Here is a 15,629-nt window from a genome sequence, read left to right as displayed (position 1 = left end):
TGATTATCTATAAATAAAAGCAGGTAACGATAAGAGTTAACACCGATGTAGCACTTACTATGTACTACTCTATGATTAGTAAATGGACATTCTCTGGTATTTGGAATGCTCTTCCAGACATTGCCATTTACTGACCACCTAACTCATCTTTCAGGCCCCAATGCGTATGTTATTTCCTTCATGATACCTCGTCTAATATACCCTACTTTTTGTGACCTCTACTTCTTATCAATGCCATTAGCACACTATTTGTACTGATATGATTGATATAAAAAGAGATGTTAACTCTAAGAGATGTGCTCATCTTTTTTTTTTTTTTTTTTTTTTTTGCGGTACGCGGGCCTCTCACTGTTGTGGCCTCTCCCGTTGCGGAGCACAGGCTCCGGATGCACAGGCTCAGCAGCCATGGCTCACGGGCCCAGCCGCTCCGCGGCATGTGGGATCTTCCCAGACCGGGGCACGAACCCGTGTTCCCTGCATCGGCAGGCGGACTCTCAACCACTGCGCCACCAGGGAAGCCCAACTCATCTTAAAAATTTTTTAATTAAAAATTTATAAATTAGAAATCTCACAAATATGCCCCCATCCCAGCCATGACCAATCAGCACAAGTTTTAGAGAAGAGTAATAAAAAGCAATCCCAATGAATACAAAGTTACCTCAAATGAGTGTTCTTCCATGCACTCCACAAGGTCATCGACTATTTTCACAAGTTTGTCTATGATAGAGTAATTACTCAAGCCTTCAGAAATATTTGAAAACTTGTCCAGAAGATCAGTCAAGCTGACTGACAATTGTTCCACCATCTCGCTTATCCAACAATGACTAGGCTGTAAGAAATTGAAAGAAAAGAAGATAAAGCACCTATTTTAAGTACAGGTGGATTACCTGTGGATTACCCTTCAAAGCCATCAATGTTTCAGTCATGGACTCCCGGACAAAGGATTTCCTTATATCAGAACAGGTTAGTTCTTATGTTTTGTTTAACTCATACCTAACATCTGTTTCAAAATTTACAAATGCATAAAGATCAGAGGAAACTGTTGATGGTAAAGATTTTGCTCTTCCATGGAAGTAAAATTAAGACAAGAAGAGCCAAGACAGAGCCCTTGACAAGGTTCAGATACTAATGGAATTTAAAAGAACTTCAGGCCCAGAGGAAACTACAAAAAAACTATTGTGGGAGAGAGTCCTAGTCTTCAAGGAACTTCCAGTCTTTTGGTGAATTGGAAAATGAATCAGTGGATTAATAATAGCTTATTTTTCTAAAGACCTTGATAGGTTTCAAGGCTTCTTCATAGATAAATTCCCGTGCGTGTGGTTTTTTTTTTTTTTTTTTTTTTTTTGGCAGTACGCAGGCCTCCTACTGTTGTGGCCTCTCCCGTTGCAGAGCACAGGCTCCAGACGCGCAGGCTCAGCGGCCATGGCTCATGGACCCAGCCGCTCCGCGGCATGTGGGATCTTCCCGGACCGGGGCACGAACCCGTGTCCCCTGCATCGGCAAGCGAACTCTCAACCACTGTGCCACCAGGGAAGCCCCCCGTGCATGTTTTTTTTTAAAAAAAAAGTAGCCCTGGCAGAATGTGGTCTGAGAGAGAAGTACATTTGCCTTAGTGGCAGGACCTGCTACATAATTTGTGGGGCCAATGGAAATGTATTTATTGCTTAAAAACATGTTCAAAAAAATGATTAAGAGTTTCAAGATGGCGAAAGCAGAGAATGAAACCAAGCATGGAACTCCCTGCCCATGAAGCCAGACCTGCCCACTGGTTAGAAGCTCAAGCCTTGGAGTCAGGCATAACTGGGTTCAGTTCTGGCTGAGAGACTCCACACAAGCTACATAAATTCTCTGAACCTCACTTTGCCTCTCTACGGAATGAGAATAATGGAAACAAGGTAGTTTTGAGGAGATGAGGTACATAATTTGAATGTAAGTTTCATAAAAGCAGTATTTTTATAAAATCTTGTTCCCTACAGTGTCTCCTGGGGCCTAGAACAGTGTCTATCATATGGGAGTTGCTCAGAAACTACTTGCTGAACTGATGTAGGTGTGATTTAAAAATGAATGAGAGGGGCTTACCTGGTGGCGCAGTGGTTAAGAATCCACCTGCCAATGCAGGGGACATGGGTTTGAGCCCTGGTCCAGGAAGATCCCACTGGCCGCGGAACAACTAAGCCCGTGAGCCACAACTACTGAGCCTGTGCTCTAGAGCCCGTAAGCCACAACTACTGAGCTTGTGTGCCACAACTACTGAAGCCCATGTGCCTAGAGCCTGTGCTCTGCAAGAAGAGAAGCCACCACAATGAGAAGCCCACACAATGAAGAGTAGCCGCCGCTCACGGCAACTAGAGAAAGCCCGCGCACAGCAACAAAGACCCAAAACAGCCAAAAATAAAAATGAATGAGAAAAAATACTCCATCATAGGGGTCCATGTTTTTCTGGAAATGGCTAGATGGTAAATATTTTAGGCTTTCTATGCCAAGAGGCAAAAATCAAGGATATTGTGTAGGTCCATTTATACAAGAGAAAATAAATTTCCACAAACTTTTTTATTACAAAGTTTAAAAGGTAATGATTATACTTGAATCTAATTTCTTTTGCATAATAATTGAACTTAGGTCTTCCCTGGTGGCGCAGTGGTTAAGAATTCGCCTGCCAATGCAGGGGACATGGGTTCGAGCCCTGGTCCAGGAAGATCCCACATGCCGTGGAGCAACTAAGCCCGTGCACCACAACTACTGAGCCTGAGCTCTAGAGCCCGCGATCCACAACTACTGAAGCCTGCGTGCCTAGAGCCCGTACCCTGCAACAAGAGAAGCCACCGCAATGAGAAGGCTGTACACTGCAACAAAGAGTAGCCCCCGCTCTCAGCAACTAGAGAAAACCCTTTTTGCATGTAGCAGCGAAGACCCAGTGCAGCCAAAAATTAAATAAATGAATAAATAAATTTAAAAATTTTAAATTTAATTTCTTTTGTAATACAGGTCTACCAGTAAGAAGAATGGAATGCTTTATTTTGGGTCAACATTTTGCTTGGGGTTAAAAGCATTCTCTATCACCAAATGGACTGTAAATGTTTATCTGTAAAAAACAAACTCAGCTGCCTGTCCATATAAAAGTAGGCAACAGACTGGATCTGGCCTATAGGGTATAGTTTGCCAACCCCTGCTATAAATGGCTGTGGCTCAATAAAGGTTTAGATTATTAGGAAAAACTTCTTAGTATGTTAGAATGGATTATAATTTTTTTAATTAATGTGACATCACTTAAAATATAACAATTGGTCATAAATTCACATACTTGGCATACTGTAACGTTATCTTCTCTCTTATAAAGATCTTTTAAGTAAAGGTCCTGATTTATTTTTTTAACTCTGTTAAAATGTTATAGTGAGAAAAATAAGATAATTATTGGCAAAGATAAAATGGTCTTGGCTTATTAAGATCCTAAATAATTTTAAATGACTCCTATTGCAATAAAAATGTTGTAATCAGAGAGAGTAACTGATGCCATGTAAAACGAATAAAACCACTAAACTTTATTTCTTTACCTACCAGCAGAATATCTCTGTGGGGGAAGGTGGAGTAATTTATGTATTCTAAATTATACAAGAGGGCCATTTTATATTTATTTAACAGAACAGTTTTAATTAATATGATTCAGCTGAAAGGGAAACTGGCTTATCTACAGATAGGTAAGCTGCAATTTCTGGAAGCATTAAATGCCATTCAAAACTTTTAGGGAGTGTTGGCTCTGGCTTCAGATAAGTAGAATAAACAAACCCCTAAATGGGAATTAGTTCAATTAGGCCATTTCATTTGACTCATCAACCAAGTTCTCAAAGACTGTGTTTCCAAAACATGTTGAGAATGAACTCTTTGTTTTGTAAAATTAACGCTTATCTCAAGCATATGCAAGTTCATATTTGCAACATTAACAAGTCTCTTTACAAGCTGTCAGTCTTTCTTTTGGGGCTGACTGCTCTCCAAGTTTCCGTCTGTTTAGACAGTGATAATTCCCTTTAGATAGTCAGCCCTATCAGCAAGGGGCAGATTTCCTAGGATATAGGAAACAGCACATTCTGTAAATACTGCCTTAATTGTACTTATTCGGTAGAACAGCCTTCACCAATACGTTCATTCCGTTGAAACTGTGCAAATTTTTCCATGGCAAGCAGATCTCATGTATTAATCTTTTCAAACTCTGTCCTTGCTGCACTTTGTGAATAAGCTTGCCTGTCCTCTCAGATCCTCTGATGTGTAGGAACCAAAATCAAATTCCCTTGTTCTGAACTAAGGTACTCCTTTTGTTTCTGTGGTCTCTGCCTTAAATGAACAGGTTGGTTTTTTTGTTGTTGTTGTTTCTTTTTGGTTTTGTTTGTTTTTTGTTGCGTTTTTGTGGTTAAAGCAGAAAAGAGTTTGTTTATATGTTTCTTATTTTTAACTGGGAACGCTGGGGTACTTACTGCCACTTCTGTTTGTCTCTATTTTCAAATGAACTCTATGTTTACATTCCATATTCAAGTTCTTATTTAACTATGACTACTCGCCCCATGGCCACCCACCCTTGTTTTCACATACCTAATCAACAGTCCAAGCAATCAACTTTTCCGAGTAACATTTTCAATCCTAAACCTCTAATTTCTTAGTTAAATCCTGGAAATCCCACAGTCTAATCCTAGCCCAATATCTGCCCTTTTAGAAGGACATTGAGTCAATGTCCAATTGACTCAAAAAAATTGAGTCAATTTTTATGAAAAATTCGTTGATATTTGATATAAACTTCTGGACTACACTGCTGAAAAATATATTTCTAAACGTCTTTTTTTTTTTTTTTTTTTTGCGGTACACGGGCCTCTCACTGTTGTGACCTCTCCTGTTGCGGAGCACAGGCTCCGGACGCGCAGGCTCAGCAGCCATGGCTCACGGGCCCAGCTGCTCTGCGACATGTGGGATCTTCTCGGACCAGGGCACGAACCCGTGTCCCCTGCATCGCCAGGCGGACTCTCAACCACTGCGCCACCAGGGAAGCCCTCTGTACCACCAGGGAAGCCCTCTAAACGTCTTTAACTGTATTTCATTCATTATTCATTCTTGGAAAAGACTAATCAATTCAAAGTTCTTTCTTGTCACTAAATTTGTTTAAACAGTTATATTTTAGCTTTTAAAGATTATTGGATTTATTAAAGATAAAATTGAGGTAAACAATATTAAATATTAGCCAGTTTTAACTTGTCTGCCTGCAAGAAAGGAAACCAGTTTTGACAAGACTATCAAGCAGTTTTGCATTTTCTTTTTAATTAAATATAGTCAATGATTTGCAGAGAGAACAAAACTCAGTGAACTAAATATTTCATTTCTGAGATGATAGGAAGTCTCTGTTTTTCACCTCTTCCAAGATTATGATTAGGAAATAGATAATTAAAAGTTTGAGGGTCACAAATTTAATTTTTTCCTTTACCTTAATAACAGGCATTATTGTCACTCTTTATCTTTCAGAGACCATTTTAAACAAATAGTTTTATATACATATTAACTCACAACATGTATCAGAAGAATGTAAGATATACATAATGTTCTTTATTTCACTAGAAGAATGTGAAGAATTAATAAAGTTGATAAAGTCACACAAGATGTCAAAGAGATGATGTAAGGAGTACCTTTCAAATCCCTGAAGTACACATAATTTAATGTTTTATCCACCCATATACATACAAAAAGAAATATAGTTTTTGCTTTGAAAAACTCCAAACTCCTTAACTCCATACTCTTAATTTCTTACCTTCTTTCTTGGTAGCCTCTGTCTTACATTTTATGGGTCAATTATAGCAGCTCTATTTAGGACTACGGGAGCAACACATGCTTTCTATTCATCTTTGTATGTGTGTGTGTATATATATATTATGTATATGTGTATATATGTATATAATATACACACATATAACATGTATCATTCTAGAATGCTAACTGAATCAATGATATTGACTCACTGTCCTTGACCTGCTAGCATGCCACCACAGAAGATCTGGGTAAAAACTGTGCACTTCCTAAGGGATTTTAAAATACCATAAGCACCAAATTAATGATCTAACTCAACAATTAAAGATATAAAAACTACTACAATTGAAAGCATTCTAAACATAACCAGGAGTATGACTGCTTCCAAAAACCAACAATGAAAATTTAAAATAGATGATATATGAATTTCATAAGATGTATGACATAATACCTCTGTGGACCCAGAACTGGTAAATTTGAGTCACTGGCTGAAATAAAAACATCCTGGGGACTTGCTAAATCTGGCCTGCTTTCTCCTCTCCATCCCCTGCTTCATTTAAGAAACTGTTCCAGTTTAATAGTTGAAAACATTTGCCACACTCTTCCACATCAGTCTTAGATGAAGAGAGAGTCTCTAAGAGCAGTCACCAAAAGCCTTTTGGAATTAGAATCTGAAAGTGGACAAAACATACTGTAACGTTTCTTCATGGATGCACTTGGCACTACTTTTCCATTTGGTAGCTGTCTTAGATACGTGTCTGCTTCCTTAGTGGGCCTCATGTAGTTGTCTGCACTGTGAGGGATTTCTCCACAATGGAGCTGGGGTAAAATATCCATTAGAGACTCAGAGGGAGGAAAGGCTTGGCTCATAAACTATGAGGCTTCTGAGGAATAGTCACAGTGAGTCTTCACCCCATCTTCTAATCCAACCAATCTAATTACCAGGATTACCACCCAGTTTGATTGCTTTTGTTTTGTTTTCTTTAATGAGTGTCAACTCTCAATCTTGCCAGAATTAGAGGTATGGGTGCCCAGGGCACAAAAGCATTCCCTTCTTTCTTCTGTGCTTCTAGCATTTACCTCCTGGCTGGGCAGACAACAGAATCTAGAGCCATGCCACTGGAATCACAATGGTTTAGATCTGGAAGAAATGCTGAAGACCATCTGGTCCAGTCCCACCAATTTTATAAATGAGAAAACCAAGGCCTAAAGCAGTGAAGTGGCTTGCCAAGATTACACAACAAACTTAAAACAAATATTAGAAACCAAGATTCCCAGGCACTCGTCTAGTTCTTTTATCAGTGAATACAGTCAACGCACATACAGCTGCAGTATTTTCTTCCGCTGGGTTCTCCATGACTCATGTGGTCTCACATGTGGACGAGGCACACTGGTCCTTAACCTCAATTAAGAGATTTCTTAAGAACTGGAAATGGCTCTTTCTCATTTCAGTGAATCCAGAGCTATACTACGGAATGCAAATTTCTCCCAGCGATCCTTGCAACCAAAGAGCAAATGCTAATCGCCTTTAGCGAACTCTCTCTGGTTTTTACTCTTAGGGCTAGAAAGCTGACACTCCCTGCCACTCTCAAACATTCCATGGGCAGGCAGATTTAAAACATTCCTACAATAACACTTTGTAACATATTGTGCACTCACATTACTACTGTAGAGTCTCCAAAATCTTAACTCCCTTTTAGATGAGCTGGGTTTTGTCGTTATTTTAGTCTTCTGTCTAAACAATTAATTTGGGTTTTCAGTGTTCACTGTAGACATCTAACTTTGCATTTTCTTGTTTCTATTAAAGTGATGTAGAAACCTCAATCTGATTAAGATGGTAATCAGTCCAAACACTATAAATATGTGATGTTTCCCGGGGCAGGCCTATAAATGGCCTCTGAACCAGACACAAAATAGCACCATGAGGAAAGATCAGCGTGGGGAGGTGAGGGCAGCAATGATGAACTAGAGGCTGTGTCTAATTCTAACTCTGTTAACACACTTTGTGATTTTAAGCAAGTCACTTATTCAGAACTTCAGTTTCTCTATAAAATACAGGGGTCTGTCTAATCTGTGCTAGCTTATAGGGGGTCGGTTAGCCACCTTCAGCTACTTATCACTCAAAATGTGGCCATTGTGGCCAAGGAACTAAAATATTAGTTTTGCTTAACTAATTCAGTCTGTTGAAAGTTAAAAAATCAATACTTGATTTGGTGACTGGAAAACTTTTAAGTATGTTTGGAAAAGCTTAGGTATGGGAATATGCATTTTCAATTGTAAATTTTATAAAAAGCTAAATGAATCAATATTCCTGATGAAAATTTAATGTCTAACTGGAGTGTACTGTAGGTATGAAATACACAGTGGATTCTGAATAAATATAAAAAAATGAAAACTATCCCATTGATAATTTTATATTGATTGTAAGGTACAATGATAACATTTTGAATATACTGGACTAAATAAAACTTAATATATTTAATTTTTCCTGTTCCTTTTTAGTTTTTAAAATGTAGCTACTGGACAATTTAACATTACATATGCGGCTTCTATCAGATAGTAAAGGTCTAGATGTTCTGAAAGTATCTTAATATAATCACTTATTTATGAAGATGGGCCCTGTAGTTTGAGAATACAAAAGAGCCACTTAAAAATCATATTTAATCTTATATTTTATTCATTTACCTAACATATTACACTTACTCCTTTGAAATACATACTCTATTATATGAGAGATAGAAGTAGTTAAGTACAGTGTCTACTTGACTGACGTCTATTTCTATAGGGAGCACATCAAATCATAGGGGTGGATTCTGAGGATCCACACTTACAAATAGTGAACTTGCCCTGCGGCCACAGCTGACTGAACAATAGTGCCCTCCTGAGCCAGGTGGGTCAATCAGAAAGTCCCTCCCCCAAACTGGTAGTAATGATAGGAACTGACAAGGAGTCTCTGAGCAGGGTCAAAACTAATATGTAAATGTGGGAGCTCTGGGGCAGCAATATGCCCCCCAGGTGACTGGAACAGAGATAAATTCTGCACAGGCAAAACAGAATGAGGCAGAGATGCAGAGAAGGGGAAAGGAAAACCTGGTAGCTTTCCAATCCTGGCTCCAGTCCCTTCATGAGGCCTGGCTACATCCCTATCCTTGACTGGAATGCTATTCTTCAGTCTCCTTAAAATAATGGGACTTTTTTGTTTTGTTGGTAAAGCTTGAGTTCATTACTGTTAGTGAGAACCAAAGGAATATAAACAAATAAGATGGGCTCCTCAAGATTTGGAAATCACGCATTTTTTGCCAACAGTTAAATGTTTACTGGTAAGTGGTTTTTGAGTAGCTACTACCTGCTTAAATGGTAAGGAAATACAAAGGAGTAAAAGATTTGATCCCTAATCTTTAGATAAATACAGCAAAAAGAGAAAATATAACAACAAAATAATTGTGATGATGTAGGACAATCATTGTATGTATACTATATATTGGGTTTTTCATATCTTAATTATTTCTCACAACAGTACTTTGAGACAAGTCCCTAACGCATACGATTTTAAACAGCTATGTAAGCAATATATGATCAAGTACCCCAAATGATTTGTTTCTGGACAAATTCTATAGAAATTCAGAGATAATAAACTAAAAGGTAAGGTCCAGAGCAGATACCACATCAGTGTTGCTGACTACTTGTCCCCCACAAGCACCAAGCTGAAGCACAAAATAGGGGTGATGTCAATTTTTTTTTTTAATTTTTATTTATTTATTTATGGCTGTGTTGGGTCTTCGTTTCTGTGCGAGGGCTTTCTCTAGCTGCGGCAAGTGGGGTCCACTCCTCATCGCGGTGCGTGGGCCTCTCACTATCGCAGCCTCTCTTGTTGCTGAGCACAGGCTCCAGACGCACAGGCTCAGTAATTGTGGCTCACGGGGCCAGCCGCTCCGCGGCATGCGGGATCCTCCCAGACCAGGGCCCGAACCCATGTCCCCTGCATTGGCAGGCAGACTCTCAACCACTGCACCACCAGGGAAGCCCCGGTGATGTCAATTTTTAATGGCCAAATGATACGGGGAAGAAAGCATGGTCTGGAACACTAGGAAATGGTCTTATGAGAAACAAGGATCTTAAGTTGACCTTGGAGGCGGATGACCTCTAAGATGCTTTTAGCCGCAGGGTATCGTGTAATTCTGTGGGTAGAATTTGGATGAGAGGATGGGAGAAAAGAACATTCCTAGCAAAGGGAAGTAGTACTAGGCAGCCTTGGAATTGAGAATAAGCAAGGTGATTCTAGGAGGCAGGGATGCATCTGGCTGGAGGGGCGGAGTTTGTGTTGGGGAAGAACGGGTATTAAGATGAGGTGGTTTTGGTGGGGCAAGATTAGGGAAGGTCAAGAACATCAGATTCAGGAATTTGGCTTTCGGCCTTCAATCGCTGAGAACAATGAGAAGGTTCTTGATTAAGGAAATGACTCAATAAAAGTAGCATAACAGAAGGCTCACAGAAACCATGATTCCTCAAAATTGCATGATACAGCTCTTAGACCTAAGAGTTTTTACAAAATGCACACATATCTAAAAGAAGATAACAGGATGACATTGAGGTGCAGATAATGTGTGATGAGTTACAGTTATTTGCCTCATCATCAAAATCTTGTCGATTCTATTCAATTGGTGCCTCAGGGAAATTACAAGTGATTACACATTAGGGTACCTTCCTCCTTCCTTCCTTCTTCATTTTCTTTCAGCAGATAATTTATTAAGTGCCTATCATATGTTGGACATTGAGGATAGAAGAGCAAAATTATACAATTCCTGCCCTCAGGAAGTTTACAGGTGAATAGAAGATTATCAACTAAATAATTCCACAAATAAACTAAAGCACTACTACTCTGAGGAGTGCTAAGAAAAGAGTCTCTAATAGGAGGATACGGCTTCCTCAAGGAGAGGGAAGGCTTCCTTAAAGAGGTGAAATTGAAAATGAAAGAGTCAGACAAATAACAAATGCTGGAGAGGGTGTGGAGAAAAGGGAACCCTCCTACACTCTTGGTGGGAGTGTAAGTTGGTGCAGCCTCTAGGGAGAACAGCATGGAGGTTCCTCAGAAAACTAAAAATAGAGCTACCATAGGATCCAGCAATCCCATTCCTAGGCATATACCCAGACAAAACTACAATTCAAAAAGATACATGTACCCTTTTGTTCAGAGCAGCACTATTCACAATAGCCAAGACATGGAAACAACTTAAATGTCCATTGACAGATGAATGGATAAAGAAGAAGTGGTACATATATACAATGGAATATTACTCAGCCAGAAAAAGGAATGAAATAATGCCATTTGCAGCAACATGGATACAGCTAGAGATTATCATACTGAGTGATGTAAGTCAGAAAGAGAAAGAAAAATACCATATGATATCCTTATATGTGGACTCTAAAATATGGCACAAATGAACCTATCTACAAAACAGAAACAGACTCACAGACATAGAGATCAGACTTGTGGTTGCCAAGGGGGAGGGGGGGAGGGAATTTGGGGTTGGTAGATGCAAACTATTACACTTAGAATCGATAAACAATAATGTCCTACTGTATAGCACAGGGAGCTATATCCAATCTCCTGGGATAAACCATAATGGAAAAGAATATAAAAAAATAATGTCTATATGTGTATAACTGAGTCACTTTGCTGTACAGCAGAGATTGGCACAGCACTGTAAATCAACTATACTTCAATTAAAAAAGAAAAAAAAAGAAAACCATAGAAGGAAAAAAAAAGAAAAGAAAATGAAAGATTCAGGAGTTACCTAAACAAAAGGATTGACCAGCACTCTAGGTACAGAGAAAGGCATGCAGGAAAGGAACAGTGGCAGCAAAGAACATGTGAGGTTGAGGGACTGAACAAGAATTTGGAAAGGTGCCAGATCATGAGAGCCTTGGAGGCCTTGTTTAAGGAGCTCCTTTTCCTAAGAACCATTCAAAGCATATGAAGAGGAGGGGTAAAATGATCAGGTGTATTTGTTTTGTTTTTTTTAAAGAAGAACCACCCTGTCTTCTAAAGAAGAGTTGAAACCTCACATAATAAATCCTGGAATGGCGAGGGAGATGAGAAGAGCCCAGAGGGAGCAGACCAGGCAAAAGAAGGTGGGGAGAGTTGAGATAGTGAAATCGTGCAGATGGGAGGAAGGGTGCTACAGAGGAAAGATGGCTGGGAGGCATATTGTTAGAATAACATTACGTATGGCCAATGGCTTATTTGTTTAATCTTGTCTTTAAAAGAATAATGATTAAAAACTGACATGACAGTAAAGACTGGTTCAGGTAAAAATCATCAATAGATGCTAAATCCATGAGAGAAATTTTGATGAAGAACTGTACATGGTCTTCAAGTATCTCCCCAAAGGTTGCTTCTTAGTTGTTAATGAGTAAATACACAGAGATGGTGGAACACCTGAACCAGGAGATCAAAACGTGCAGCAAGAGAAGATGGACATTGTGTGCCTTTGGATGTGATAACCTGAGGACACGTCATCACTTAATGTAGCATCACAGCTAGGAATGCTTATTCTGAATATAATCATTAAAAACATCAATTGTTTCAAAGAGAACTATTTTATCGAAAGGGGAGGGCTGTATAACTCAAAATTTTCATTGTCATAAAGACAAAGAAAGGCTGGGAAGTCTTAAAGTAAGATCAAAGAGACATGATGCATTAGTTTCCATGAACTTAGTGGGCTTAAAACAGCACAGATTTATTATTTTATAGTTCTTGAGGTCAAAGTCCAAAATGGGTCTTCCTAGGCTCAAATCAAGGTGATCACAGGGGCTGTTTCTTCTAGTGGCTCTACAGAAGAATCCCTTTCCTCGCCTTTTCTAGCTTTTAGAGATTTCCTGCATTCCTTGGCTTGTGGCCCCTTCATCTTCAAAGCCAGTAGTGTAACATCTTCTCTCTGGTCCCTAAACTCCTGCCTCCCTCTCATAAGGATTCATGTGATCAGTCTGGGCCCACCTGGAAACTCCAGGATACTCTCCCCACCCCCAAATCCTTAATTACATCTGCAAAGACCCTTTTGCCATGGAAGGTAATATAGTCACAGCATGAGACATCTTTGGCGGACCATTATTCTGCCAATCATGGATGATATTAAAATGCAAATCATGATCCTAGATTGGATCTTGTACTAGAGGGAAAAATTGCAAAAAAAAATTGACAAAATTGAAATACAGCCAATAGATTGAAGTATTTTAGTTACTGCTAAATTTATTGAAGTGGACAACCATACTCTGGTTATGTAAGAGAAAATCCTCAGGAAACACACACTGAAGTATTTTAGGGGTTAAACAGCCATTTTGTATACAACTTACTCAATGGGTTTAGAAAAATAACACATGTGCACACAGAAAGCAAGCATTTAGTAAAGCAAATGAGGCAAAATGTTAAAAATAGATGAATCTGTATTAAAAGGTATATGGGTGTTCTTTAAATATTCTTACAACTTTTCTGGAAATTTGAAAGTATTTTCAAATAAAAAGAAGAAAACTGATAAATATGTAATTTAACTAAAAAGGGATGAATTTTTTTACTCAAATACCACAAGCAACTCATAGTTTATATCATTTTAGAGGGGTCAGAATGACAGCAGATGTGTGGCCCAAATTCAGCTACTCAGTTTTTGTTCTTTCTATAATAACATTACTAGTAAGTGGAAAGGGTCAGAAATGTTTAGGATTTTTTAGTTTAGGAACTTAAAGGAAATCCTAACAGTCTGACAGTATAATAGTTTCAAAGAGTTTAAAATAAAATTGGTAATTATTGTTAGATTTAAATACCAACCAGTGGATCACACCCTGCTATTTGTGAGAGACAATCTGCTGGGTAATTTTCTTAAAAGGCCCTTAGAAAAGTAACCTCCCCTTTTCAGGAGTATTTAGCTTATTTTTAAAACAAAAGCAAAAAATAAAGTGTATACTACCCTATTACTTTCTTCTGCCTAGTGCCTCTGGCAGAATTTTACTGCTCTGGCCCCAGAGAATCTTTCTGGTACCCATACTGGCTCCCACTCTACCCTCTGTTGTTTAAAGACAAAAGATACAGCAGCTGGGGCTCTGACCACCGACAAATAATCAGGGGCCTCTCCACTGGGAAACTCCTCTGGTCTTGGCAGAAACTAACATTTTAAAATGAAGGTAAAACAAAGCATAAGACCCCTTATTTCTACCCAAAGGCCTATGCACGGGCTTGTTTTTCTTGCCAACTGCGGTAGCCAAGAACAGAGTTTCTCCAGTTGTGCCAGGACAGTGTGCCAAGCCCAAATAATAGCGGACTTTTCTCATTTACAGAAACAAGAAAAAAAAAATAGGTGGCAATGAATCAGCTTTATTTTTACAAGTTTAGCTCTTGTGATCACTAACCGATACTGAAATCTATGATTTATACCAGCACAAAATAATCTATTTCGCTATTTTCAGTTTAACATATTGTTTTTCAAAGAGTTGCATGATTTCTTTGAGAGAGTTTGGCAATCCCAGGCCTAAGTGCTTCTACAGTCAGGAGCAGGGTGCATCTTTATTACTTAGATGCTTCACTTAGAACACTTTCCCTTGTTATTATAATTATTTAGATATCCACATTTAGGGTTAAGAGTCAGATGACCTAGGGTTTCTTTTTAAGGCTCTATCACTTTCTAGTTGTTTAACTTTGGGCAAAATGCTTCTGGGTTGTAAAGCTCGGGGTGTCATTTGTAAAATAGGAATCACAGTAGCTATCCTGCTTTCCTCACAGGGTTTTTCTGATCATCCAAAGAGATTAAAAACATGAAATCATTTTGAGAATAGAAAAGCATTATGAAAAGGCCAGCTACTCCCCCCGCCCATTATTATTGAAGTTTTTGAACATCAGGCTCATTGATGTATATTTGTTTATTAAAGTGTCTCACAAAGTGCTAGCTCCATAGTGTTTCCTAAACAGACACTTGCTGAGTGAGTAAGCAAATGATTAATAAGTTTCAGGCTGCTACAATGTTACATTATTATTTCCAGAGAACTCTCCTAATTCAATAGGACAGACATTGACCTAGACTTGCTAGGTCAACAAAGAGGATAACTTGTTCAACAAGAAGGTACATGTTCTAAGGAATTCTAAGGAACGTAGTAGATAGTAAATATTTTAGCATAAACTAATGAAAAGAAATATGCCTTTCAAGAGAATGCTCTTGAAATGACAACCTTATAGTCTTTGAAAGACGTTTTAAACACAGCACGGAGTGACGCGCTTAACATATTTGAACTGGTAATAATTTTGATGGACTCGTCCACAGAAAGGACTCAAAGTTTAAGACAGGGGCTTCCCTGGTGGCGCAGTGGTTGAGAGTCCGCCTGCCGATGCAGGGGACACGGGTTCGTGCCCTGGTCTGGGAAGATCCCACATGCCGCGGAGCGGCTGGGCCCGTGAGCCATGGCCGTTGAGCCTGCGCGTCTGGAGCCTGTGCTCCGCAACGGGAGAGGCAACAACAGTGAGAGGCCCACATACCGCAAAAAAAAAAAAAAAAAAAAAAAAGACAACTTGCACAAAGTCTATGTGTAATAAGTATTTTTGGTAAGTTATGGAAAGATGTCAAGTTGCAGAGCAGAGAGTAACCCAAATGATTTTAAATTAACTCAAAGGAACAATACAGTAGTTAAAATGAATCAACATGGAACATGTTATACATCAAAGGCATGTTGCAAAATATAAGCAAGTTGCAAAGTGATACATGCAGTATAATGGCATTAACATAAAATATGCAAAAAAATTGGTATCTTATGAATGGATGTACAGTTTGCAATCAAAGTATTAGAGCAGGGCTACTGTGGGGTGTTGCACT

At 38.9% G+C, this 15,629-nt stretch overlaps 1 protein-coding gene across 3 annotated transcripts in view; it reads right to left on the bottom strand.

Annotated features, from left to right (window-relative positions):
• KITLG (KIT ligand) overlaps window positions 1-15,629 on the bottom strand; it is a 90,354-nt gene that overhangs the window by 22,365 nt on the left and 52,360 nt on the right. For all 3 annotated transcript variants that reach the window (XM_060112089.1, XM_060112090.1, XM_060112092.1), the window contains one exon: window positions 659-829. In XM_060112089.1, the coding sequence (XP_059968072.1) occupies window positions 659-829 (171 nt within the window). The remainder of the gene's footprint in view (window positions 1-658; window positions 830-15,629) is intronic.

This window comes from Mesoplodon densirostris, chromosome 11, assembly GCF_025265405.1.
Source record: "Mesoplodon densirostris isolate mMesDen1 chromosome 11, mMesDen1 primary haplotype, whole genome shotgun sequence".
Lineage (NCBI taxonomy): Eukaryota > Metazoa > Chordata > Mammalia > Artiodactyla > Ziphiidae > Mesoplodon > Mesoplodon densirostris.
This window is presented reverse-complemented; position numbering and strand designations above follow the sequence as displayed.